Raw genomic sequence first — 18675 nt, forward strand, 5'->3', positions numbered from 1 at the left:
ATGCCACTGCCACACCATACAGTAGCTGAGGAAGTTGAGCAACATAATACACACTGTGCAGGGAAACTGGTGGTCCAGGAGTTTTTGCTGGGGCTCGGCTCGGTCTCACTGGGAGTGTGGGTCCATCTGACAGTGTAGGAGACTGACAGGGACTGGAACGTGGTGAGGAGCTTGGGGAGGTTCCAAGGCCAGAGCTTAAGGTTGGCTGTAGGTGCTGAGGAAGGATTTCTTCTACTTCAGCACTATAGTCATCAATGTCACCTAGATAACCATGACCCAGAAAAGAAAAAAGCACGTCAAAATAAGGGAGCTATAGTTACTTATTTTCATAAGAGAGAAAATTATCAACTGACTTTGGATGTGGGATTTTCTGCAAAAAGCCCTCGAGTTTCTCAAAGAATTTGCTCAAGGAAAACACCACCACAAGAAGTGTGACTGGGCAAGGTGCCTTTGGCATCTGCTTAGTGGAAAAACTGTGAGAAAGTACATAGATTAAAAACATGCAAGTGAAGAAAAGCAAACTGCAGAGGTGTGAAGAATGCAAGAGTGATATTCAGCAGCTCAAGGATTTCACTTCAAAAACAATGGCAGGAAAAAAAAAAGAAACAAGGAACTGGAAAGCAGCAGATGAATGCTGAAGATGAGCCAGTTCCAAGGAGCAACAGAGGATGAAGGCTTCTTCATCCAGGTGATACTTGCCTGCCTTTAAAAGGTTCATCAGGTGTTTGTGAGGAGTGGGGTAAGTGTATCAATACTTAGCATGGGACCTCATTAGTCCTGTTATATGGCCCCAAAACAATTGCTCTGTAACCTGAATTTTGATATCCTACTTATAGATCGTCTCCATAAAAACATTAAAGCTGCCTGAATGAAGTGATCCTTGTGACACCACAGGACCAAGTGAAAAGAATAAAAAAAGTGAGAAAATTAGTAAAACTTATGTGTACAGTGCATACAGTGCAAAACGCCATCAGAAATGGCTCAATAACCTGGCAGGATACTATTGGAAATAAAAGCTTTTCAATTACCTGTTTCTGCTAGGTATATGCTTGTTAAATTACAGTGGTATTAAATTAACTAGATTAGATAGAATGATAAGCATTTCAAAAATAGTATTTTATTCCAACAGACCTTCCATATCATAGTCTGCAGTAACCTCAGCGTCTTCACAAAGCAAGGTGGAGCTTGTTGATGAAGGCAGCCCAACATTAATCTTCTCTAGATTCATTTCATCCTCCAAACTTCTGATCCAGTCCGGATTTTTTAAACTTATGTTTATAATCCTTCCTAGTATCTGAATTGTCATAAAGGTACACATAAAACAAAAATTGCTAAAAATAGGGATATTAAAATTCAGCATTCTGCATTAAAAAAAAATAATAAAATTTTGAAAAAAATCACAATTTATCAGAATTTATGGGACCAAACAACAACAGTGACATTTCACAGAAAAATAATTAAAATTTTAACTTTGTTTTTCTAATTAAGTGCATTTACATAGTTTAAACCATAAGGTCCCGAGCAACCTGATGTAACTGTGCATGTCCCTGTTCATTGCAGGGGAGCTGGGCTAGATGACCTTCAGCAGCCCCTTCCAACTCTAATTATTCTATGATTCTATCACTAATTGCAACTATACTTAATGTTTTTCTAAAGTAAACCAGAGAACTTGTCTATCAAGATTTTTTTCTTTTCAGTTAACAGGAAAGCTTCTGGTTTCTTTGTTGTGACAGAAAGATTACTTTTTGTAAAGGAAAATAGATTTCCTATTAAACTATATTAACAAAGTCATTATTAGACTGATAAACAGCCATCGTTCCTCAAAATGATACATGACAATGAGATCCTACAGTACATGGATTGTTGGTGAAAATCTCAGCAGATATGAAGATCCACCTGCAAACATCACCATACAGAATCTAAGTTTGAACAGAAGTGTAGTTGAGTAAAAATTTGAGCGTGAAACCTTATTTATTTATTACAAAAATGAAATTCTGGCCCTAGAGAAGTCAAAGAAAGAGCTGCAGTCACTTAGATATGTCAACGCTTCAATACAGGAACGCTCACTTCTTACAGATAGCAGGCTATAACAGTGATGAACTAGTTCCTGCCACAAATTCGAAGTAAAAGCTGTGGTATACAAATCATAAAAGAAAATTTTTTTTTTCTACATCCTTTTTTGATGAAGATATCCCTAAACATAAGATCTTAGTTTTCCTAATAGCCCTTATCCCAAAACTAAATAAATCTTATGACTTCCTTATGTTGGTTTTTGGAAGACTGTATAAATTCTATGAGGCTATCAAAAGCAGAAAAAAGACTAGATGCAACAGCCTAGTGCAGAACATGAAAATCTTGTAAAAATCAAACCAAAAACAAAGCAGTGCTTAAAAATACTTCTCTTGGTATAAGAAAGTTTAGTAATTTTTACATTACCTCAGTACCATTCAAATTCATAACATTCAAAGCAGAGCTTCCTTCCAAAAACGTTACCCACATCTTGTCTGCCACGAATCTGCAAAGTCCATTGATAAATATTTGGGAAACGATAGGCAACGATCTTTCATCCTACCTACGATCATTCGAAGCCTCTTAGCTTAAAGGTTTGTCAGTGTTCATGTATATATGTGTGTGTGTATGTATATATATACATATATATATGCATACAGGCTAATAAGCTTTAGCAAACAGACCCTTTGGGGGAAAAAAGGCTGAAAAAATTGGTAAGTATTACACAGAAACCACTGTCATTTTAAGATTATGCGACTACAGCTATACAATTCACATTCAAAATTAACTGTGCAGCTAGAAGTTAAGAATTTGTATCAAGCATTCCACATTAGATCAAACTGTGCACTAGGGACTTCTTAGGGTTCTAGAGAAAGTCAATGGGTTCCATTAACAACTAAGTGAAAACAGCAATCACAGGGATCCTCTTTCGTTCAGTTCCTTAAAAACTACTGACCTAATTTGTTCAAAATCATATATATATTAAATTTTAAGTCTAATTTCCAAAGTATGATGCTATAGCTCAAAAATAAAGATGAGAAAGTCTGAAAACTGAACTAATCTTTAGCTCCTATTAAAATCAGAGTTGAAAACTGAACATTAAAAATGAAGCAGATCAGAACTGAAATGCCTACTAAGACACTTAATTCGGAAAATAAAAAGGAAAAACGCAAAGGAATAGAGATTAAGAATAAAAGGCCTTTTTAACCTTATAAGTATAACTTCTCCATAGCTTGCAAATTTTTGAAGAAGATCATCAATCAGGTTATCATCAAAGTAGCTTTCTTCTGCTGAAGAACTTTTGATGGAGACCATTACTGTACCGTCAGGTGGGCCCTGTGTTGCAATCACCTCTTTATAAACTTTCTGTCTCTCTTCTGCTTCAATTTCAAATATGTCAATGTCAATCAATGCCACCACAGGCCTTGGGGAAAAAAAAAAACACCAGAAAAAAAAGGTTGTAAACAGAATTAAGATGCCTTAAAATTAAATTGTCAGTGATTAGGAAGTAATGTATAAAAACAACTGAAACCTATGATCAGATGTCTTCAACTCTGCTCTTCCATAGTGCAACAAAGTACCAGGATTCCATGTATAAGGGACTTTACTGTTATCATGAAAGCTGGCATTCAGAAGATCCAGGTCTTCAGCTACATTCAATATTAATGAAAACAAAAGGGGAAAGATACAGTGATTGCAGGAACATGATAAAAAAATCCAACTAGTAAAAAAAAAAGAAAAAAAGAAAAAAAAGAAATTAGACCAAAACCAAGCATTTTACAAAAAGAAAAAGTTCCTTTTGAACAAGTGAAATGTCAGTAACTATTGTCTGTCTCATGATCCACCTGTTCAGTGTCACTCTTGCGTATTAAAAATTCTGTTAGAAGCCTTCTGCCTGGTACAAAGCCAGGGAGACAAGCTCAGAACTGCTGGCACTATGAATGTCACTAAATAGATTCTGTACACCGGTTAAAAGAATATTTAAAAAAATTTAAGGAAGCACTCAAACCTGATCGGTCAAAGGGCCATTTTCTTCTTCTCCAAAGAATACGATCTGTCCACGCTGGCGTGCGACACTTTTCACTGGTGTCATAGTCATCAGAAAACAGATCATACTTGTATGTAGGAGCAAAGTTTATTTTCCCCTCCAAAAATCCCCTAAAAATCTATAGAAAAAAAAAAACAATTATGTCATGCCAGAAAACAGAAACAGATGGGAAACAGCTTGAAACTAATCAGAGCTCTCTTTTTTAACAGTGAAAACCTTTATAGACATCTCAAAAAAAAAAAAAAAAAAAAAAAGAGGCACTTGATAATACAAATCTTTTTCCAAATTTTATTTAGTGAGAACATTCTACATCTGCCACTATGACTAAACAAAAACCCAGACAGATCATCATTAAATAGAAGTATGTCAACAATTATGTCTTGAAACCCAGACTCCTCAGCAACATACTGTTCCAGCAATATCATGCAGAACTTCAGGCCATCAGGATGCTGTCCACAGCACTTTAATTCGTTGAGTAGTTGCTAATTTGTCAGCAAAGTTGGGAACTGTGATTATATTTTATTTACCTTTCTGAACGTACATAGCACATTCAGAAAGGCAAGTGCCTCATGTGTAAATTAATGAGTTAAAGAAAAAAACAAACAAAAAAACCCCAACAGACTTTAAAATCAATACATCTGACACGATATGAAAGATTAAAGAAATGCTATCACCATTCATTTCCTTCAATCACCTGCCCAGCATGAACAGATAAAGCTGGCCAACATAAGACACTAGAAGGCCAGAAGATTTGCGCGCTCCTGCAGCGTTCAGATTAAACATAAGCTAAGACCCTTTAGTTAATGGAATCAGGTCAACCTACAGTCTATTCTTGCACCACCATTTGACTTGACTATAAACCTAATATGGATCCTATAGCCAAGTCTATATCAAACAACAGAGTGCTTCTCCACTATTCTTGAATGTGACAATGTATTTAAGATACCTGTCCAGAATTTTTCTGATTGATAAGCTGGTCTCCTGCTATAAGGGAATCCCAGTTTTGTTGTCGGATTAGTTCCTTAACCTCCTCATTAGGAATATCTATTCGATAATTAAAGTCACCACACCAAAAGATGTAGTCATGGGAAAAAAGCATCCTTCCCTATAAGAGAGAAGCACACGTTGAAGTTAAAAAATAATCAAGTGACAGAAATTTACTAGTTTCAGGTACAGCTGTTTAGGAAGCATTAGTCTTTTTTTAATCAAACTATTCATTATTTCTATCCGATTTGGACAAGTGTTAGTGTTTAGCATCCATACAGTTAGAACCAACAGCCACAGGTATGTTATTCACACATGCATGATAGGAAAGGAGATAAACACTTTCTATGCAGCTGGCATTTCTAAAGAAACATGAATCATCTGAACTGGATCCCATGAATTCTTCATCTGCTGTCTGTGCCACAAATACTATCCTGAGATCTTCTGGCAGAATATCCTGGCACAAACTGCAAGCTGAAGGGTTTATTATTCAGATTTAATTGCAAATTTTTCAGTTACATACAATTTTTTGAGGCTAGGAACAGACAGAAGAGCTCTTTCAGTACTAAGAAGGCCTAGGCCTTGAGTGAAAATTATTACTTTGTTTTGATTTTTTCATTGCCCTTAAGTAAATCAAAGCAAATGCAGTAAATTAAAACAACAGTATTTACAAAACTGTTTCTGGAAACTCTAAAAATACAATACATTCAAGAAAAACTAGAATAGAACAAGGGTGAAAAATTTAGAAAAAAAAGAAGCCCAATAAAATCACGTCAGTTGTCTGCACAGTGCCACAGAAGCTAACAATTGCAACTTAAGACAGTTTTGTCTCAAGCAAGTTCTGAAATTACTGTTTATTTGGTATTTGATAACTTTTTATGAGAATAAGCTACAGAACTGCATGATCTGATTTGACAATAGTTAAAAAGAAGCTAAGATGAGCTAGCAAAAAAAAAAAAATATCATTCTTGTGTACTGAAAACAGAGCTGTTCCCATAGTTGTTTTTTTTCCCCCCCTCATAATTGATGAACTTTAGTACCTACAAAAATTCTACAACATCTCAGGAATCTCTAGGGTCTCTTCCCAATGCTAAACCTTCAGACCTCTATCTTTTCCATTTGTCATTACTGTGGGAAGCTCTATTTTTCTCTAATCTTCTATTTCAACAAAAATTGTGGGAATTTATTTTTATCTCTGAGACCTCTATAATCCAAGGAAAGTTGGATATTTCTCAAAGGCATTTGGGAAGGCGAGAAAAACAAACTTTTGGATGATACTGCTGATGCATCTCCAAGGGGCTTAATTTCTCAGTTGTTAAGGAATTTGAACACTATTGCTTACCATTGGAAAACTGAGCTTGCGAGCTATTTCTATGAAGTCTTCATTTCTTTCTTTAACTTGTGATTGCCCTGCAGCAAAGTGGCTGCAGACAAAGCAAAGACTGGATGTATGAAACAGCATCCGAATCGCTACTGCTCCTTTATTACCAGTGGCTCCTCCCATGCCAGTCTTTACAGTATCCACAGCAACATCTCTGAAAGAGTTAAACAAACATTAAACCTTCAGATCATAAAATCATAGAACATCCAAAGCTGGAGGAGTCCTACAAGGATGGCTGAGTCCAACTCTGAACTCCACACAGCACCATTTGAAATTGAAATCCTATGTCTGCGAGCACTGTCTAGATCTCCTTGAATTCCTGCACTGGGGGCTGTGCCCACAGCCCTGGGCAGCCTGTTCCATGCCCACTGCCCTCCGGATGAACAGCTCTACATTTGTTTGAGGAGGACTGTATCCCTGAAAGATACTTTGTAAAGGAACTAAAGGATAACAATAGGACCTTATCTTGGGAAAAAATGACATTTCCACGTTGTTATTTCAGCAGTAAGCCACAGAACTGTTTTAAGTAAAAGTCAACAAGCAGGACCATAACACCTCCACTTTTCAAGCCTTCTAGTCAACTGATAAGAAACCTAAAGCTACAATAAAAGAAGTTAAGCAGCTAGTTCTCTCTCATGGAGCCCAACACATTTCTCAGTATACTTGTACATCAGTGTGCAATACCCAACAGTCTGCAGGTGACCCAGCCCTGGGCACAGCTGTGCATTCACTGACCTGATAAAGGGAGCATGCTGGGGCCTGATGAACACAAAGAGGCAGACGCCCACTAACTGCTCGGAAGCCAGCAGCACATACTTGTAATCTCTTGATATGGTCTTCTGCAGTTCTGCAGCCCAGAGCTTCTGATTGGTTGTGCTAGCAGTGAGATTAAAAGTGCCAGTTTTAAAAGAAAAGAAATTAAGCAGGTATTGAGAGTGTTGATCTCATTCAATCACCTTCATACAGTAATTTTAACCAGATCCTGGGAAATCAGGTCAAAGCAAAGCAGTGAATTTGCCTTCTAGCAGAGTTGCAGCCTAGAAGACTGTAGTGAAACTCATAAAACGTTGCCTCACTTTTCAGAATAACATGGACTATTTAGAAACCAGGACTCTTTCCTATATCTCTGAGGCTAGAGTACAGGAGTGAAATTTTTTCTTGGGAATTACCTCCTAGCTTAGAGTTCAGTTAAATTTGGAAAACACACGTCTGTGGTCTTAGATCAAGAAGAAACTTCCTTGAAGACATCATGACTATGGTTCTCAGAGCTAGCATAGGATATACATGGAAAAAAATGACAGATCTAGAAGCACTGCTAACTAGACAGTGCAAATTAGTGGATGAAACAAACTGCCACTTTGTCCTCAGGACAAAAGCTTTTGCAAAGGCACACAGTGCAATAGGCTTTAGATTTTTTTTTTCCCCTGATGAATTTAAGCTTCACAAAAAACAGAAAAACATGCAAAACAGACAAACAAAACAATGGACAAAGAAATAGATCTAGAATATAATCCTAAGATTACATATGATTTCATCACTCATATCATCCAGAACTGACAAAGGTATATTTTCATATCCCACTTCATATCCCATATTGCACCTTTTGCAGGAGCAAAAAACAACACAACCCAAATCCCACAGTAACATATACACGCAACACATGGAATGACAGAGCTAAAAAAAAAAACTATGAATAGATCAAGTTATGCTCAGAAGTTACTTCTGCTTTTGACAACAGCAAAGACTGACAGTATAAGAGAATGCACTTGTTTTATATAGACCAAAATTTGATGCCAGACATTATATAAAGGCATACCAACAACTCATGCTTTTGAAAGGGATTTCACAGAACTCACTGCTCCCAGCACTTAGGATGGCACATAGACTGCAGCATCCACCAGCATCAGAGAGAAATTCTTTCAATGTCTTTAACAAAAAAAACCCCAAAACTCAGAGGCTACTGAACTTTTTCAGCGCAATCCAAATTTCTACCAAGTACTGACTGTTTGGATCCTTGAGATTATTTTGAGTAATCTCAAGTGTTCACAGCTTCACTAACAAAAGCTGAGATGACTCTGCAGTCTCAGCGCAGACACAGGCAGAGAGAACAGGAATACAAAATTAACATAAAATAACCCCAACCTTTACAATCAAGGAGAAAAAATGGCATTATACTTAAGTCTAGCTGCCAGTGGAATTAATTTTGCATAGATTTTATCACCTACCTTGCATTCACAATGTTTCCTGCATTTAACTCCACCATTTCTTCAAATCCAATGGCAAATATGTCTACAGGTTTGCTTCTTCGATCTGCATTTAAATATTGAAAAAGCCATTTGTTGGTTGCGATTAACTCTGGAACCAAGACCTCATATTTTTATTCTAATGTTCACGGTCTAATTAAGAAAGAGAGCTTTCAATTAAAAAAAAAAAAGAGAAAAAAGAGGCCAGACTACAAATCTTACCTTGGAATTCATGAATACCAGCTATGCTTGGTGCATCCAGAAGCCAGTCAGTGAGGGTCTGATTTTTAAAGGCGATACTTCGGAACTGCTTCCCCCCATTGACATTCCACGTCCCAACGCAGACTCGAACTTTCTTCGGTTTTGCATACTTATAAAAGTTTTCACACATACTCTTCAGCACTTTTACAGATGCTGCAAAAACATGTAAACATACGTTATTCTTATATAGGATTTCTTTTTTTTTTTCCCTTTTTTTTTTCACCCAAAAATACTTGGCAATGAGATCTTTTCCTTAAAAAAAAAAAAAAAAAAAGCAATAAAACCATGCATAGACATACAGAAAGTTAAAAAGTGAGAAAGCAAAATAGATGCAGCATTTCACCAGGTGAAGTACATTTGTAGACATTTTATTTGCCTAGGTAGGATACCGACTGAATAAAAGATGGTAATAATTTGTTCAAAATTATATATTATGTAACATATATCTACTCATACATGCTACATATATAGTAATATACATTACTATATGCATTTTATATAGTATGTATATTAGCATAAAATTTAGTCATATGTTATATAGGTATAACATATATAGTGTATATATGTATTACTATACATAACTATATATTTACATTTCTCTATATAGTAATATAAATATTAATATATCATCATATATCACATCCATCATTCTATAGCCTATCTATAATCCCTATGGAAATTTATTTTCAATACATGCCAGCACAGATATCTATCTCATTTACACAGATTGCATTTATGAAATTAGAATCTCATTAAACAACACAACAATTTACAAACAATTTCTTGAAATGAAAAAATGACTGAAGTAGATCCATTCACTAAAACAGATAAGGTAAATTATCTTATCAAAATATGTTCTTTTTAAACCACAAATCCAAATTGCTGTTTAGGTAAGTTGAATCCCTTAAATTCTGTTTTAATGAGGGAAGTAGGCTAGGATTTAAAACTAACTTCTCTGCTATCTCAGCCTTTCTGTGCCTTTTTACTATGTGACACATGGGGAAAAAGAGCAGTGACCTACTTGTAAAGGGCATTGTGAGAAATGTATATATTTAATGCTCAGACACTGAAGTTACAGGGATTTCAAAATTCCCTTCACAGATCTGCATAATAACTATATATATTTTATAAACATATTTCCTGAAATATACAGACCTCTCTCTTTTCAATTATGCTTTTTTTTTCTCTAGTCGAAGTAGGAAAGAAATTGCTTTAGATGTGAACACTATTGCTTGCACTGCACTCAAGCAAAATTAATTTATCTGCTTGTAAGACCATCACGGTCATCAGTTTATGAGAATCATGCAAACTTCATTGGATAGAATTCTTTCCTCTATTGTGTGTTGTCTGGCAAAATGGTCAATTACCAGGCACACTATTGTCACTCAGATCCCCAAACAGGATTTCTAGTGAGCAGTGTCAAATTTTTGTGTTACATTTGTGAATAAATACACTGTTGAATGAATCATATGTTTGTACGTGGGGCAACCACACACAAGAGCCAGCAAACTGACTGGTATCACTGAGAGTATCGCAAGCAGATCGTGTTTGCGATTTAATTTCCTTATCACAGTCCAGGCAAATGAAGTCAACAAAACTGTAAGGAGTCAGCAGAATACCTCACACCTTCATAAGGTTACCACCAGAAGTACCTACATGCTAAGCAACAGTCAAGAAGTCCACCAAATGCTGCAAACACCAACGAGAGTCAAAGAGAGAAATTATCCCAGCACTTGACCACTGAAATGAAACCAATCCAAGAAATGATGCAGCCAGAATGCAGGCAAGTACCCAAATCACCCTACGGGTGAGCTGAACCCAAGGAATACAAAATGGTACCACAGAGAGGCTCTAAAGACAGGCACAAATTAGTCTTTGTAGTGTTCCCAGCAAGTTTAAAAACTGAGCTTGGACTTCTTCACTTCAGCCCCTTTTCCTTTGGCACTAACTTTGAGTTTAAACAGTTGCTCCACATAATTCACATTTCCTATCGCACAAGATCAGATTACTGCCTACTTAACTCGTGGTGCTGTAACGAGTCCCTTATGTGAAAAAGCAGAGTGGAACAGAATGCAATTTCATCAGGCACCTGATAACATGGTTACTGCAGATATGAAATTGATACTGTTACACTAGAAGAACTTCTAAACTGGAGAATGACTCTTCATTCAAAATGAGAATAATGAAGGAAAACCAAGATATTTTCACCCCTTTTTCCAAAACAGTGAGTAAGCCAATGGTTTTTCAGAGCTCCTGAGCCTCCTGCATACATTTATTTTCCTTCACATTTCTAGCTGATTACCCTTTGAACAAAACAGTTGTCCCACTCTACAACACCAACAACCCAATAAATTACATTGTATGTTACACTGTAACAAGAATGTTGTAACTGCTGTTCATACTAAGCAGGTACGCATTTGGAAATCAACTTCACAAAAGAAACATCAATTCAAAATGCAACTGAGCTCTTTTGCTGCGATGTCCAAATTACTGCAGGCATTTTTCACCATATGCAATCTGCATCCAGATGAAGTCCGAAGTAAAATATTATATCAGTAAGTTAAAAAAAAATAAAAAATAAAAAAAAATAAAAAAAACAACATTTACAAGTCCTACTGAGTCTTTGCCATTTATAAGGAGCTTCCGATGTATCTCAACAAAAAAACAAGTCAACAACAACTTCTTAAGTGCTTCTTGCAAGGATGCTCCCCATTCGTTCTGCAGTACATGGGGCACATGGCTACTACCTGAGTATCCAAGTTCCATGGAGACTGTGCAGAAACCCACAATTCCTAAATAATTGTTCAAATAATTTTCCCAGTTTAGTAGCCTCCTGTTTTCACTCCCTCTTCTTTTCCCTTTATTTTCCCAGGTATTGAGTATCTACTTTTTCCCCTCACCTAGAAACTAAGCACCTAAATCTGGCTTCACCAAAATTACTTCCAAAAAGTAACAAAATGAACTCAAAACAGCAGTTTCTGGGTCACTGTGTTAAGTTTTCTCAGCATATAGTAAAATCTGAATATACATTAGGAATTTTGCTTTTTAACTAATATTTTCTAGGAGCAAGGAGGTGATGAAGCTGAGAAGTACTCACAGTCCTCCTTTAAAAATACATAGCGCATACAAATCATCTCTTCAGATGGAGCAGCTCCAAATAGAGTAACCAGACAGAGTTACAACAGAAAGGACAATTTCCACTAGCCAATATCTCATTTTAAGCCCAAAAAACAATGGTCAAGATATTAACTCCTAATCTTGAGACATGATGCTAACTATGATGGTCCCTCTTTGAGTTTTCTCTTCACAGAGAGTTCTACCTAAACAGATGCTCTAATACTTTCCTGTTGCATGCATAGGTAACTGTATCTCAGTAGTTTTGCTTATACTTTTGCTCCACAAAAGCATGTGTCAGCACATTACTTCAGATCATTCTTGTACAACATAAGCCATCACTGGCAGATTAACACAGTCAGTCTCCTGCAAGGACTCAAGCAGGTAGAGCCTTCTAAAGGCAAAGCAACAAAATTACAAATTGTACTAAAGAATTTTTCTTTATATGTCCCCAAAAACCAACCAGTTTGACAAAACAAGAATACTGAAGCTCTCAAATCAGATAAAAATGCAAGTTACTCTACAGCTAGAATAAAGCATTTGCAAAAATAAAACAAAACAAAACAACCAAGAACTGGCTGTATGCTTTTATAATCCAAACCCGAGCACAACTGTAACCTTTTCCACTTCTTGTATTTTCACTTCTCTTGTATTAAAGAGACTTCCTTATATTACAGAATTTTGTGGCATAGGAACGTCAGGTCCAAATGATACAGAGAAAATATGAGCCCAAGACCAACTATTATGCAAACAGGCATAGAAAAAAGCCAGAGAAGAACAGCTACTTGGATATTTACAGCTTAGTTTCTATACTATACCTGATTGTAATGATTGCTCTGAAACTACGGATGCAGTAAGAAGGAAACAAGAAAAGAATTAGTCAAACAGGCAATTGCTTAAAAAAAAAATAATTCAGAGAGAACATGCTATAATATACAATTTATTATACATAACTGTTCACATCAATTAAAGCACATCTTTTATGCGGCAAAATCTAAGAAGTTTCACAACAGTATTGACAAAGTCTCCATTCTTGCCCTACTTATACCTCACCTACTAGAAAATGCAATGACCTTATGCTCTGTGAAGACTGACTCATCTTCTACCACTGACAGGAGCTGCAAATATCAAAAGGCCAGCTTGCATTCACAGAGAAAGTGAGAAGGAACAAGAAGGACTTTCCATTAGCTTTGAGACAAGCTTCTGATGCAGGAAAAGTTACAAAATGAAATCTCATGGTAAAAAAAAAAGTGAGAGGAAAAGACTTTCGGGTTACACATAGTAGTTTAGATGAACACAAGATGTATAGTACAACAGGGCAAGGGTTTTCTTGTATCACTTGCTACTTCCCTGTATGTTTCAAAAGGATGGGACACGACTGCACTCCTGGGGATTGCACAGCCTATGGCTCTGTTTGGAAATGCAGGGTTCTGTGATCTATTGCCCCGTTCTCATCAGGTGAGCTAGATTCAGGTAACCACCTTCCAAACCCCACATGACTGTGCCTAAGCAGAGCTTCTCATTGAAAAATCTCTCTGATTTTAGTGCAGAATGTCACCCATTGCCTGACATATTTTGGTGGTGCACATGTTCATGGGAAAGGTCTCTTTACACACAAAAAGATTTTTTTTTTTGTATGATGGAAACTCATTCTCATTCACCAGGAATTTTCTAATAGCTCCTGTTATTTTAAATTTTCTTCTCTTAGGAAAATCCTCTTTGCTCCTCAGTAGAGGAAACCAAAATGATAAATACAATCATTAAGCACTCTTAAGTTAGCAAAAAAAAAAAAAAAAAAAAAAAAAATGTTTTGCATCTAGTATAGCACCACAGTGAGAAGTTCTTCACTGACATGACAGATCAACTAAAGAAAGACATTCAGCAAACAACCATTTTAAAACATTTTTAAAAACCATTATATTTTAAACATTTTTAAAACAAACCAGGATTTACTTTTCCCCAAAATTCAGCATGTAATTGTCATAGGTAATGCTTACTATAAACGGATCTGAAGGTGTGAACATATCTCACAATCAACTATCTCACATGCACTACTGTAAAGTTTTGAGAAATACACTCCCCAGATATTTTCCTATTAAACCACCAGATATGAACAAAATATGAACAGTAAACAAATTACTGCAGCAGGTTAGTTTGGTAATATTAGTCAAGGAGAAGTAACTTTTACCGTTTAATAAGCCAACAGAACATAAAAAAAGCTATTACACTTTGCAATACTGCTTTGAAACAACAGACTCCATACAGCTTTCTTACACCAACTAGTTAGTTATCACACAGATTAAAATCCTGAAAGACACATACCGCGTAAACTGCTGGTGGTTAAGAGAGCCCGTGCTTTATCTGCTAAATCACTATTTAGGGTATTTCCCAATAACAAAACATCAATGGCCTCCTGCTTGGAGCTATCAAAAAAGTTATTTTGAATCGTTCTGGTCACAGAACGAGCACCATCCTTCAGCTTTCCAGCCTGTTAGGGAGGAATACGTATAAAATATTTTATGTTGGACATTGCTCATAGAAACATCGGCAATATTCAGTAACATTTTTGTTAACCTCATTAATAATTTTTAAATCTAAGACAGTTTCCATCCCTTGCCGTTAAATAAGAGCCTTCTGAGACTACTGTACTATATCCATTTTTTTTTCCCCAAAACGCTAAACCACATACTAACATCTTCAAGGTACATCTAAGAACCAGATGATTACAGTTTATTAAGTAAAATTCTACTGGAAGGGGAATATATATATATACATATATATATATATATTTTTTTTTTCCCCTAAACCCTTAGTCTTCAAAAATTAAATCAATATAATGCCATGTTTAGATCATGATACAGGATTTTGGGCTTTTCCCCAAATTGTGAAAAATGAACGAGCACTTAAGTCCAGGTGTCACGATATGTGAATACGTATGTATGTATACATGAGCATAGTAATTCAGAATTCATATTCTGAAATATCCACGTTACAGAAGGGATAGGTTCAATTTTTTAAGACTTCTCAATGTTTTAAAGTAACATGCAAGTCTCATGCAGTATCCCAGAAGGAACATACACACTAATCTATAGCTACATACGTACCAAGACACTGTCATTGCACACACTGCACACCAGCAGTGCAATGGAATAGTGCTCCAGTAGAACACTGTCTAGCAACCTGAAAGAAGAGTCTCCAAAAGATGTGCTGGTGCTACAAAAGGTAGCTGTGGTCAGACTTATAGAGGATAATGTAAACAGCATGTCATGCAGAATCCTACCCGACTCAAAAGCCAGCAGTGTTAAACTGCGTGCACATCACTGACAATGACTTCACAGGCACAAAAATGTTCTCTGGATTACATGGCTTATCATATCTTATGTACACAAATGTATTTTACCTGCAAAGCATGTGTAAACACATGCTATTGCATGTATGTGAAATATAGATCAGAATCCATCAGGGATGCTGCATGGTATTATAGTATTATTAAAAATGCTTCAAGTTTACAATCTGCATTGTTCATGGAGGTCTCTTAAATGCACGTATAAAAAAAGACAAAAGCTTAAGAAAACTACAAAATCAATCCACTGGTTAGTTCATTGAACTGTGCTACGTAACAAGAAAAGGAATTACTCCTTTATCAAGGATAAGTAGTAGCAGATTAGCAGCATGATTTTGTAAGACGATGTGGATGAAGTGGGGAGCATACCACTGCAACAGAATTTTAACAGGATGCTGCTTGTTTTCTGTCAGAAAATGAACGACTTAAGACATGATCCAAAAAACACACTCACCATTCACATATCAGGCAATTAATTGAAAGGAACCCAGAGAGAGCAAAAGAAAGAGTAGGTAAGGAGTTAGATGTAGTAAGTATTATCATTCTTTAAAAAAGGACTGTTTTTCAGTACATTAACATGCTTAAGGTCAAAATACATTCTCTCCTATCCCAAATTTCCATGTTTTTACTAAGTACTCTTGGATTTTGAAGAATCAAACTGACAAACCTTTCGTTTGAGAAATGAGAAAAATAAGCTGAAAACAAAAATTTAAAATATATTAGCAGAGTGCCTACGAAATACTGAGCAGTGACCTGGTCAAGTTTCACTGAAAGAATGGCAACCAACAGATGGCCTTGCAAGTATTAGAGGTCCTCTTCAAATTGAGGGATTTCTATCTGGGATGCTGCCTTTGAATATACTATAGTTAGTACTATCCTAACAGCTGTATTGTTGGTACTCACTGACAGCTGTACCAGGACTGGGACCCCAGTGACAACGATGGACTATTCTGTATTATTATAAAAACAACAGAGTAAACATACTCTGAGTTTTACATGTTAAAAATTGAAGTGCAAATACAACAAATGCATGCCACAAAGTAAAAATTTTAAGTAGTCTAATGATCACCAGGAACAGTATTAATTTAGGAGAAGAAACAAATAAGGTTGAATGAAAAAATCAGGAGAAGGGGAAACACCCCATAAAGTACTTACTGTAGCTTTCCCGAGGGTCTAGTTGACATAAAGTAAAACTAAATGTTTTGTAACAAAATTCCATTCTATACTAAAACATGAGCAACTACCAAATGAGAAGGCCTTGATGCACCAACTAAGGGCAGAATCAGCAACAAGACCATTTAGTTGTTTTCTTTTAATGTAGCTTACTTGTGATGCCTTCTATTTGTGCAGAGAAAGACCCTGATATGGTTTAAATGAAGAAACAGTGAAAAACAAAATAGCCAACTATGAATACGTAGTACATATGGAAATGAGTTGAACAGAGATCACGTAATGAGAAGCAGTGTATTCTTGAATAAAAGGAATTGTATGAGAAGAGATTCTTGAAGGAACTAAGGGTAATAATAATCATGGTTCATTTTTTCTTTGTCTTGACAAGTATTACGTGTAGAGAATTACAGAAACAAAAAAGCAACATTGTTAAGAAGAGAAATAAGAGAAAGCATTAGGAAATTTGAACCACTCACGCATCAACCAAAACAAAACAAACTGATGAGAAACAGAGCATGACAGTGCCAAGTAGGACAATATTCCATAAAAAGGAAAGCAGAAACAGAAATTGATGGTTTTGGCGGTTGTTATTGTTTTTCCAGTAACTGCAGAACTAAAAAGCAATAGCTAGATGAGCATGCAAAGGAAAAATACCTTACCATAACCTGCTGAATTTTAGCACTGTTAATAAATGCTAAAAGCATGGACAACAATGAGCAGTGAAATACATTTGAAAAACAAGGAGATGCACTGAATGAAACTAAAACAGTAGAAGGCAGAGGTACAGACAGAAAATTGAAACAAAGAGATTAGAGCTGATTTGAATATACATTTTTTAGAGCTATGATCAAAAGAAATCAAAGTTTTGAGCCTCATCCTTTCCTAGAGGGTAGTATCATCTGGGAAGCAGGGGCATGGCTAAGAAAGGATGTACTGACACAAGATCTGGCTGTCAAGATAACCAAACTTTTCTCATTAAACGCTTTTCTTTTTCCCCATTCACTGGCTTATTAAGATTACAACCAAAGCACACTTTTTAAAACAATATTTCTTAAATCCATGAAAGAATCTAAAAAAAAAAAATAAACAAACATTGGAAATTGATGAAGATTCAAATACAATGCACTTTACCTTAGCTTTTCCTTCAAGGGCTCCAGTCCCAGCATAAATTTTACTGACAGAATCTCCATTCACAGACCACATGGATCGGAAAACTTCCTGAAAGCGAGTAACCAGCTGAGGCTTCTCAGCTAATCCTAACACCTCCAGTTGTTTTGTTAGCATCTGCAACAGTTGAAGGCAACATTTGCAAGAGAAAGATCTTTAATGTTTTTCTAATATATTTATTAAAAAGTACATCACATTTTTCGAGCATATATACAACCGCCCCCCCCAAAATCTTTGCTTTATACCCAGACACATAATACTGAACAAATACCATGCCATGTTTAATTGTATTCTATCTGGAGCTTTAGCTTCAGCATTTCACTTTGTTTTAAAAGCAGGTAGAAATACAGGAAAATGTCAACAATCTTAAACATTTTTACCTAAAAACTGCCATATCACAAGGTAGGCTGGCTTTGATTCTGAAGTCTTTCTATTTAAATCTTTTAGAAATAGGACTATTTATGTTTCCCAACATAAAGTGTACTATCAAACACATGAACCTCTATTACCAGAATGCAACATGAACAGAGCTCTGCAATGAGTGAAACTGCAATGGCTGCTATCATTCATTCTGTTTTCATGTGTAATTTTTATCTGACAAACCACAATCTTCACACTTACAGTCAGTGTACTTCAATTCATTTTTTTTTACTGTGCCTTCTACATTGAATGCAATTATATTATAGGTATATATGAAATATAATTGCATTTAAATGTAAAATAATACGACATTTCAAACACAGCATTATGCCCAGGGAAATAGAAATGAACTACTGTTGAACTACTGTACCTTTCCCAAAATCCCAGAATCAAGTTTACTTAGAAAAAAAAAAATCAACTAAGTTTGTTGCTACCAAAATAGTGAAAATAAATACTAATGATTAAAGCTAATGAAGAAGCTGCTTTCAAGTGTTTTAGAACATTTTTAACACCTTGAAGTGTCCGCTGGCAAGGA

General features: G+C 35.9%; 1 protein-coding gene across 9 annotated transcripts in view; it reads right to left on the bottom strand.

The window, feature by feature from the left end:
- SYNJ1 (synaptojanin 1) overlaps nt 1-18675 on the bottom strand; it is a 60122-nt gene that overhangs the window by 17952 nt on the left and 23495 nt on the right. For all 9 annotated transcript variants that reach the window (XM_042809660.1, XM_042809661.1, XM_042809662.1 and 6 more), the window contains exons 11-23: nt 17685-17837; nt 14363-14528; nt 8888-9079; nt 8648-8732; nt 7158-7298; nt 6384-6576; nt 5004-5162; nt 4019-4175; nt 3542-3659; nt 3218-3433; nt 2437-2515; nt 1132-1294; nt 55-261 (exon numbers count right to left, since the gene is read on the bottom strand). In XM_042809660.1, coding sequence (XP_042665594.1) covers nt 55-261; nt 1132-1294; nt 2437-2515; nt 3218-3433; nt 3542-3659; nt 4019-4175; nt 5004-5162; nt 6384-6576; nt 7158-7298; nt 8648-8732; nt 8888-9079; nt 14363-14528; nt 17685-17837 — 2029 coding nt within the window. The remainder of the gene's footprint in view (nt 1-54; nt 262-1131; nt 1295-2436; nt 2516-3217; nt 3434-3541; nt 3660-4018; nt 4176-5003; nt 5163-6383; nt 6577-7157; nt 7299-8647; nt 8733-8887; nt 9080-14362; nt 14529-17684; nt 17838-18675) is intronic.

Source organism: Centrocercus urophasianus, unplaced genomic scaffold (assembly GCF_019232065.1).
Source record: "Centrocercus urophasianus isolate 14NV4802_14NV808 unplaced genomic scaffold, USGS_Curo_1.0 seq_12, whole genome shotgun sequence".
Lineage (NCBI taxonomy): Eukaryota > Metazoa > Chordata > Aves > Galliformes > Phasianidae > Centrocercus > Centrocercus urophasianus.